Source organism: Podarcis muralis, chromosome 3 (genome assembly GCF_964188315.1).
Source record: "Podarcis muralis chromosome 3, rPodMur119.hap1.1, whole genome shotgun sequence".
Classification (NCBI taxonomy): Eukaryota; Metazoa; Chordata; class Lepidosauria; order Squamata; family Lacertidae; genus Podarcis; species Podarcis muralis.
Window position 1 is genome coordinate 53,403,775 of NC_135657.1, and position 10,106 is coordinate 53,413,880.

Here is a 10,106-nt window from a genome sequence, read left to right on the forward strand (position 1 = left end):
AACACACACACTTAGCTCTCCTAACTCGTAGCATACATAATCCAGCACTGCAACTTTGTTGGATTGAACGACAATAAGCATAATTGAGTTTTGCCTTGATTGTATTATAATTCTTGCATAAACACCATCCCAGATAAAATCTGTTAGAGGGCAAAACTAGATTTCTCTTGGTTGGGGAATGAGTGTGGCATATTCACCATGGATCCTGTTTCCATCTCTCCTGTCCTACCTGCCTAGCAGTATCACACTAGTTTCTTTATATTTTATGCTCTTGGATTTTTCAGAGTCTTGGTATAAAACCTCACTAGCATACAGTGGTATCATGTTACCACATCTGTTGACTGTTGAATCCCAATATCACCTTTTCTAATAACAGGAGAGTAATTTCCCTGACAAAAACAGTAACGTCAATACCATTCACAAATCCAGAAGAAAGTTGCAAATTTCAGAACAAATCATGTCTGTGGCACAGAATATCTACCATATTTTTTAATGGGAGTGATTTGTGAGTGCCCTCCTGTGAAAGCAACAAGTATTATCAGAAGCAGCTGTGAGTTGGTGTCAATCTACCAGTTGTTAACTGATCTGTTAAATGAAAGGAAGTGGGCTGTCCCTCAGTGAACATTTTTAAGGAGAGGCTCTAGTTCTGTAGTTCCTTCACTGAGCAAAGCTTGGACCAGAAAGCCTAAAAGGTCCCCTCCAACTCTATGATTTTATATAAGATATAATCACTTTGGATGGTATCAAATGCTACTCCTACTCAGAATTAGACCATTGAAATTAATAGACATGCATGACTTAACTTAGGGTTATTCATTTCAGTGGGAGGAGTTCAATACTGTATAGCGCTATGGCAATCGTTCTGTCAGCGCAAAAAAATTCAGGTTGCCAGACAGAACGATCCCCATCTCCTTCCATGCTTTTCTCAGGGTTCGCTTCACACAGCCAATTGCAGAAGGTGCATGCATAGAAGTGGGGGAAATCCCATTGCTCTAGCAGACGTCCTTGCATAGGTTTCCACAAGAATGACGCATTAGTTGAATCCTGCACACGGAATCTACTGAGTACAACTCCATCTCTCCACAGTCTACTTGACACAAGAAATAGGAGCCCTATTGACTTGTTCCTCCTGTGTGTAGGAACCAGGGCTTTTTCAGCCGGAACTCAGTTCTGGCACCTCAGGTGGGTGCCATTGCCATTATAAGAGAACAAGGGTGTGTTCATGGTGAGTTCTGACGCCTCTTTTTCTAGAAAAATAGTACTTGTAGGAACCATACAAAAGAGGTGAGCAGGATCTCATCTGTCTAGCCCGGCTGCTCCCAATATTACCATGGCCAACTGTCTGTGCTGAAAGAAAAGGAGATGCACAAACACTTGTACACACATAGATTCTCCACATGTTTGGAAATCTCAATCGTGCAGTGCTCTTGAACTTGTGGAAAGCCTGAACATGTATGTAGGATCACCTTTCAGACAGATATAGGATCACCTTTCAAACATTGTGCAAACACTTTAGTTGTTAAAGACATTACTCTAGTCCATGCACACCTTTGATCTATCATGCTTGTTAAAGCCCAAGCTTAAAAATGGGACACATGCAAACACTAGCCATGACAAATGATGTCAGCCACAAGTGGAAGTGTTTTGAGTCCTGAGAAATCTGGAAAGGCTACTCTTCAGCTTTTTACTCACTTCTTGTAATACCTGATTATCCGGATTAATGATTGCTGAGCTGAACATCCTGCCTCACCGAATTAGTTTCCTCTCATTTGTGTTATAAGCATAAAAATCAGTATAATACAGAACACGCACAATAGCAGTCTGTTCTTTCTTTTAAGATCTCACAGACCCATGATATCTAGAGTGAATTGGGATAGCCCTTTGCAGTTGCTCAGTTCAAGTTGTTACATCTGGATAGTTATGCTGTAAACTGCCCTGTGATCTTTGGATGAAGGGCAGTATATAAACTTAATGAATAATAAAATAAAAATAATAAAATAATAATTGTCTGAAATCAGCAAATTAAAATTTTGTATTACACCATTTAGCTCCACAATGGAGCTTCCAAATTAGCTAACTTTAATAAAGAACAAACACAAACAGAAAAAGTGAAAAAGTAGAGAGCAACCACCAACAGCAAATACTGAAACCAACAAGCATCTAAATAAGAAATATTTTTATTGACACTGGAATGTGCCAATTACACATTATAAATCAAGAGGGAATAGCTAGAATTCTCATAGGGAGCATTTCATAGTCCACATCTGATGTCATATTATGTCCAATGTGGAGTAGATGGGCTGGATTTGAGGACTTTTGGTGCTAAATTGATGTTAAATATATATGCATTTGGGGGGACAAAAATTCAGGCCTTTTCACCAACATTTGAACAATGATACATACAGACCACCCCAAACACTGAAGATATACCCCCAAACTAGAAAAATGTCCCAAGTTGTAGTCATCAAATCTCTGATTCAAAATTCAAATTCAGAAATCTTTGAATGTCTGTCCAGTGACATGAATATTTGAAAGTGGAGACTTGTTTCCCCAACATTAGTTTCTGCTTTTAAAATAGTCCAGAAATGTACCCCATCATAGCTGAGAGGAGGCCTTCTTGATGCTCCACTGCTAGGTGAGATTTCTTACGTGGTGACATGGGAGGCCTTCTCAGTGACACCCCATTTGTGGAATGGTCTCCCTCTTGGGATATGACTGCTGCCATCTCTTCTTTGGTTTTGTTCCCAGCAAAGTGAAGATACATTTATTTGCTCAGGCATTTGTGAAGTATTACTATCCAGACTGTGTTAAGATATAGTTATTTCTGTGGTAGCTCTTGGTATTGATTTGTTAACTGCTCTTGTTTTATGGTATCATTAAGGTTTTTAAATGTTTTATTGTGCCCTAACCATACATCATTTATGATTAAGGGTGGGCTAGAAATAATAAAAGAAACAAAATAATACCTTTTCTTCTCACCACCTGATGACATACTTGGGTGGAAATGCTATGCCACTTATCTGGGAACAAACCCCATTGAACTAAATGCTAATTAACTTCAGAGTAAAATTGCACAGGATTTCTCTGTTAGTGTTGCCTACTTTTATTACTGCCTTTTTTATATAATACTTTTCAGAGACATTGTTTCTTCCTTTACATCTGTATCAGCCTAGCAATATTGGCTGTGATCTAAATATGAGCCATTGGCCCTTAATACAATATTGAAATAGCAATAGCAATGTTATAGTACCACAAATATCGGCCTACCTTCAGTGCCTCTCACTGTTAATATTAATATAAATAACACCCAAGCCTCCCAGAAAATGGCAGTAGTCACTAAGTGAAAAACTTTAAATGTTTTAATTCTACCAAGTCTCATGCTATATGGAGTTTTCACTAAAGTGTTTTTCATCTCAAAGTGAGGCATTATGATGCAAGCTTGCTGCAGTGGAGATAATACTCGGACAATAAACAATTAAAAATGTATTTGTGAGGCTAGGGAACAAGAAAATCTGTTGAATATCAATACCTACAAATAAAAAGTGGCTTTCTGTAAACCAAATAGAACTGTACTACCAGAAACCCAAATGGAATTTACTGTTTCTGACTTATTTTTTTGCCAGCAGGGGGAGACTTGCCTCCCTCGTAAGATGAGGGAGTTCCAGCTGCTCACCTCAATTTCCTTTGCTCAAGGTCCTTGGGAAAATCGGTTGCCTGGCAACTTCCAGCAGGGCAAGACTTCCCTCCATCATGGGCTGAGTTCTAGCTACTTGACCTATTCCCATGCCTCAGAGTTCTGGTAATCAAAGGGAAACACCAGGGAAGACCAAGGAGGGCAGGTAACGTTGCTTGGATAATCACGGCACCATATGAGGACACCATGTTACTTATACAAAAAGCAAAAAAAGAAGCTATGTTTGCCTATAAGATAAATTCCAAAGGCCTATCAAAAGGTCACAAAATAGTGTGCAAGCCTTTTGGTTCTCCAGCTTTTGTTATGTTGTCATTATGTATATTTTTCATGTTGAAAGCTGCCTTGAGCATGGCTTGAACTATGGAAAGGCAGCATACAAATAAAATTATGTATGTATGCATGTATGTGCTGTTTTATCAAGTTCTATGGTAAACAAAGCATGGTGGTGAAGCCATCTGTCTGCATGTGGGAGGATGAGAGGACGTAGCAGACATTCAAACAAGGCTCTATTGGGTGTTGTGCAGGTTTCAGGTTATACCAGTCTATCGGAAATTTAAAAACAGAATGGTCAATTCCCTATGTCTGGAAATACAAAAATAGCTGTTATCCTGCTATGTCTATTTATGTTTCTGATGCTACACTTGAGTGTGATTGCATTGTGCAAGTCCTTTGCAAGCTGCTTTGAGAGCCTCTCAGGGTCTCAGCAGGATGTAACTTCTCTGAATAAACACATTTCTTCCCATCTTCCTTTTATATAATACATTAAAATCAAGCATCCTTCCACTATGATATCACTCATAATCAATACACATATATTGATTAGAGTAATTCCTGACTTTAAAGGCACTTATTTTGTTTTATTAAGTCTCACCTTGCCTACAAAGGGCTCAGAGCAGCTTATATATAATTCCCAACAGGCTCTCACCTGGACAGCTTCCAAGGATACAGATTCATCAGAAATGCATCACTGCATGTGCCAGCAGACCATTCTCTGAGCTGACAATGGAACATGCTCTTTTGGATATGATTAGTGTAGGAAGCATAATAAAAGAAATATGTGTCTCGGGTGACTTTCTACGTTCTTGTGTTGCCTCTTTGTTCACTGCTCTTTTTTTTTTTTTAAAGATGGGTCATGCAGATGACTTCTTTGCCAAAGGTAAACAATTTCAGTGGAAAACCTGCTCTTGCCCCATTTCTGTTTGCATGCACCTCTGGAAGAGGTGCACAAGTGTCTTCAGAGCATAGCATTACAGAAGCCAGCTAAATGGGAGGGACTGGAAAGAGATCTAGAACAGCGATGACCAGCTCCTTCATTCTAATTTGTGGGATGCTTTTTTGACCAAGGGGCTCAGAGTATGAGTATCACATATGCACTTTATAAACCGAACGTATATAAAGCAGGGAGGTGAGAGAGAGAGAGCACAAAAGGAAACTAACAGGGGAGGGGAGAAGGAAAACAGCATGAAAGCAGAGCCAAGTAGTGGGATCATGGATGCTGCTTCCTTGCATGTAGTTCTGAAAGCTGGACAAATAATCTCATAGGCCAGCTGCTGCCTTCAAGCTGCTTGTGGGTCATTCTTGCCCTAGACAATTCCCTTGCACTGTGTCAGGATTCTCTTTCAATGCGCATGAGAAGCCAAAATTATTAAACTGGGAAAACAAGATTAACAAAACCCCATTTTAATTGCTTAAGCATGTTACCAGTGCTTGAAAAAGTGACAACTCCTTCCTTTTTCCTGCATAAGTAATGAACTAACTGAAAGAAACCATGCATCTGTTTAAAATAAAATACATCTCAGATTTCTCACTCTCCTTTTATAAGGAAAGCAACAGACTGGAGGGCAAGTGAAGCAGCTATGCCATTCTTTCAATTTGTTTTGGATTTTTTAAAAAAACAAATTGTTGTAAAACCTGGTAAGCTCCCCTTACTGGTATATTTTCTCATTGATAAGGCTTTAAGACCAGCAGGTGTGTTTGATTTAAATCAGAATCTTAATAGATTACTGGTGCTATATCAAGCATCTGAGAAGAAATGGCTTGCTCTTTCCCTTAAAATTCACATTCTGATTTCTCCCATCCATGCACAGCAACAAGCTGAAGCTTAGAATACAAAAAAAAAAAAAAAAAAAAAAAGTGAAAGGAAGAGAGGAAAGCCTTGGCACAATAAGGGATTGATATGGCCCACTAGGTAGAGCATTGACCTTGGACCCACATACAAAGGTCATGCACCCAGAGAATGACTGCATAGCCTTAAGCATCTTCATCGTCCATGTGTACAATAGGAACAACACAGGGCTTTTTACCCTTAAAGGCATTAAACATGATTTGTGCGTTATAATTGGTAACTGTGTTGCATCACCATAATAGCCACTTAGCAAGTGACATGATTTTAAATTAATGGGAAAACATCTGCATCGGTAGAAGCAGGTGCAAGTAATGCATACTAACCTTCTCAGTGCCCAAAAGTTTAATTCCTTCCTGTTTTTTAGATTTCATAATTAGCTATAAAATCTTTATTGCACTCTATTTTTATACAATATTGTAAAAGCTTGAATAAAAGTTTCAAACTTTATTTCAGTAGGGTTCATAATGAACCCTATAAATCAAAAGAAGAAAATTCCTGGAAATGCTAAAAAATAAAAGCCTGACCAAACCAAGCACAAGAACACTTTCCAACAGTGCAATCTCTACTCAGAAGTAAATCCTACTGAATTCAACTGGGCTTACTCCCAGGTAAGTGTGCCTAAGACTGCAATCCTATACACAAACCTGATGAAACTTAGTGAAATGTAGTTCTCTAAAAATGTATAAGACACAGCTATAAACCTGTTGAAAATTATTCAGTGTTATGCAGGATTCATATTATTGTTTATTTTTCAAGGTCCATCACATGAAATTTGGTAGTCTCCTTTGGTCCTGTAAAAAAGTTGCACAATCCATTAAAAACAGAAGGCAAATGTGCTTTAACGTTATCTTCCCTCTAAAAGGAAAGTTACAAAGAAGAAACAATATGAACATTGATTTCCCCCACCCTCAATAAAGCATAGCCTAAAGTTCAAGCAAGTAAACTCTAAAATCACTTGCAGTGGCAGACACTTTACTGGCTATCAGAAAACTATACTTCATAGTCTGTAACTACCACAGCAAGAAAATCAAAGAGAATTTTTGAACATACAATCTAATTAAATAGTTTATTTGCTATAGTGACTTTTGCTTTTGAATCCCCACCAAATCTATTACCAGGAATATCTACACATGAAGTTTCAGTTCCACATTTATTGATTGTAGTTAGACACAGACAATTCCAGTCCCATTTTCTATTTTTGTGTAATGGGAAAAGAGTTCTGGTCCATTAACTCTCCCACTTTCTCCTGCAGGAAGTAAACCATCTCAGCTAAAACAAAGACATGTGTTTCATCCAAGTCTTGTATGATGAACTTCTTCCCCAGGGCATTTGATTCATCCAAGTACAGCAGAAACTGCTTCATGGCTGGGTCACTGTGGAGGCACAAATAAAATGGTCACATCACATGTGACTGAATTAAATTTACACTCTTTTGGAATAACTGAACTATAAGGCAGCTCAGGAGTACGTTTTCAGGACTGGTTTGTTACTTACCTCTGTAGTCATGGAAACTGGATGGTCTTCAGAAGCATTACTGAAATCCCCAGAGTGCTCTAAAGTTATTACATAGCTGGTGAGCTTCAGAAAAAGAAACTGGGAGTACTGCAGTTAAGACCCCTTTAGAAAGCCAGGAGTCTGAGCAGCTCTTTGAGCTTAACCTATCAAAATACAACTAAAATTCAGTCAAGCTGTTTATAATGTAAAAATCTGGCCTTCAAATAGGCTGAGCTGGACAGGGAACACAATCATAGAGCTATGGTAGTTGTATTATCATATGGCTACGGTAGTAGGCATGATAGCTGCATTACAAGCAGCAATACTTTTCAACTAGAGGGGAAAGGAAATGTGGTTTAATAATAATAATAATAATTTATTTATATCCCGCCCTCCCCAGCCAAAGCCGGGCTCAGGGCGGCTAACAACAATAAAATAAGACAACATTTTAAAATCATTTCATTAGAAAATTACTTCAGATCAAATTCATGGCAACCATTGGGTAGAGTTCTGCGAAGATTGCCAAAGGAGGGAGTCAGGCTGTATATAACGCACAAAAATTAAAGCACATCATATTGCAGGGTGGTTCAACAATTTGAAGGAAGATATTTATTCTGTATCTCAAGAGTCTTGGATTTAGGAAAGGCTATACCATTTTTTCTAGTCTCTTACTTTTATTCATACTTCATGCCAATGATTTCATTCAGCAATTATAATAACCAGTTTCCAGTGTCACTTATGTCATTTCATTTATTATTGTTTATAAAATTTGTCCATTGCTTTAGCTTAGCCGGGCAACCCACAGCAACTTTCAACCAGACAGACAAACCCTCCTGCAAATAAATACCGTACATTAAAACCAAGAGGAAAATGAAATATTTAAAACATTTAAAAAGGCCAGATAGTTAAAGAACAAAGACCAGGTTATAAAGGAAAGTTTTTGCCTGGCACATAAAGATATATAATGAAAGTGCTTGGTGCTCTCCCTGATGAGAGAATTCCACAAACAAGGAGCCACCACAGAAAAGGCCTGTTCTCATGTTGCCACCCTTTGGACCTGTCACAGAAGAGGCACCCAAAGAAGGGCCTAAGATGACAATCACATGGTCCAGGTTGATTCATAGGGGGAGAGGCGGTCCTTGAAATATTGCTGTCCCAAGCCATTTAAGGCTTTATAGGTCAAAACCAGCACTTTGAATTGGGCCCAGAAACTGATTGGCAGTTAGTGCAGTTGGGCCAGGATTGGTATTATATGCTCAAATGGTCTTGCCCCGGTGAACAACCTGGCTGCTGGATTCTGTACCAGCTGAAGTTTCTGAACCATCTTCAGCGGCAGCCACACATATAATGTGCTACTTACCATTCTATAAGTATTCCTTTCAAAACATTCACCATCTTCACAAAAGATTTTCAGACTCCTAAAGAAACCGATAAATAAAAAAGGAGTAAAAATATATGTGTGACATAGTTTATAGGAGAAGAAATTTTACTGAAGTTTTAAGGCTTCAGTCCTATGGAGGAATTGAGGAAAAGCCTCATTGAAACCAGTTAGGTATTTTGCATGCACAGAATTGCACTCTCAATCACCCTACAACTAGTAAAACAAGTCGCTAACATTACGCATTACTGGCTGTTACGAGAAGTTGCTGAATTACAACTTATTACTAAACTGAAAACTAGGGAGAGACCTGGTCTGAACAGCGATATTAGATTCTTGTCTCATTACATATGCTAAAGCTATTTTTGGTCATCTGCATACTATCCCTTGCTTCAACAGCATTACCATACCCATTGAGTCAATCACCCATCTTCTACTACCCTTCTGAGAAAAACCCCACCCCACCCTCCCACTATATGTAAACTTCGGGATGCACGCATGGCAAACCTGGAAGTATTTTAGTGGGTTTCGCTGCACGCGCATGCGGAAACCTCAGGATCCGACCGGACCTTCGGAATGGATCCCGTCCACAACCGAAAGTACCACTGTATAAGGGTCTGGTGACTTCTGTTTTAGTGTACAGTATCTGAAGAAGTTTGCATGCACACGAAAGCTTATACCCAGAACAAACTTAGTAGGTCTCTAAGGTGCTACTGGACAATTTTTTAATTTATTTATTTCATTACGCGTTAACAAAATTCTGAATGCATACCAGTATTTAAACATGTACTAGCACTCAATATAGAATCACAGAATTGTGGAGTTCGGAAGGTCCATCAAGGTCAACTAGTCCAACCACATGCAATGCTGGAATCTTTGGCCAACGTGGGGCTCCAACCCACAACCCTGAGATTTAGAGTCTCATACTCTACGTAAGTAAAAAGTAATATTTTGAAGAAAGAATTGGGGGGAGAAGCTATCATTCATGAGCTAGAGGCTCTCAGGTTTAGAATCAGGTGGCGGGGGCAAAGCTGCCTTAACCCATTCGCACATTTCAGCGTTGGCCACCAGGCATCACATCAGCCTTTCTCTACAGTGCACAACATAACAAGAGGCTACGCGAGGCAGGAGGAAGAGGGAAACTGAGGGGCGCGAGGAAGAGGCCGCACAGCTACTCTGGCCGAGGGAAAGCGCTGGCGGCGAACACGACAAACAAGGGGGGGGGGGGAGAGAAACACCCTCTTACGTTTCACACAACCGGCAGCATCCCCTCGAAGGCGGAAAAATAAACCAAGGTCTCGCCTCTCCAGCAAACCGGAAGAGGCGTGCGCAGTTGAAGCCGCCGAGCTCCCGCCCACCACCCCACCCCCGCGCGCGCGTCTTGGCTCGCCGTGGGATTGGCTGGAATCTGCCGG

The 10,106-nt window shown here is 39.7% G+C and overlaps 1 protein-coding gene across 1 annotated transcript; it reads right to left on the reverse strand.

The window, feature by feature from the left end:
• Positions 1-6,550: 6,550 nt before the first annotated feature.
• Positions 6,551-10,063, reverse strand: GTF2H5 (general transcription factor IIH subunit 5). The gene is made up of 3 exons (XM_028723787.2): positions 9,938-10,063; positions 8,674-8,731; positions 6,551-7,192 (listed from the first exon to the last, which is right to left on the reverse strand). The coding sequence occupies exons 2-3, from the start codon at positions 8,706-8,708 to the stop codon at positions 7,012-7,014; spliced, it is 216 nt and encodes a 71-aa protein (XP_028579620.1). The 5' UTR covers positions 8,709-8,731; positions 9,938-10,063; the 3' UTR covers positions 6,551-7,011.
• Between the last annotated feature and the right edge of the window lie 43 nt (positions 10,064-10,106).

What these genes read in the sequence shown, in the direction of transcription:
- GTF2H5 (XM_028723787.2), bottom strand. Translation starts at nt 8,708, where the DNA reads ATGGTGAATGTTTTGAAAGGAATACTTATAGAATG. An exon ending in AAAGGAATACTTATAGAATG is followed by an intron (nt 7,193 to 8,673) that starts GTAAGTAGCACA and finishes GTGCCTCCACAG; the next exon opens with TGACCCAGCCATGAAGCAGT.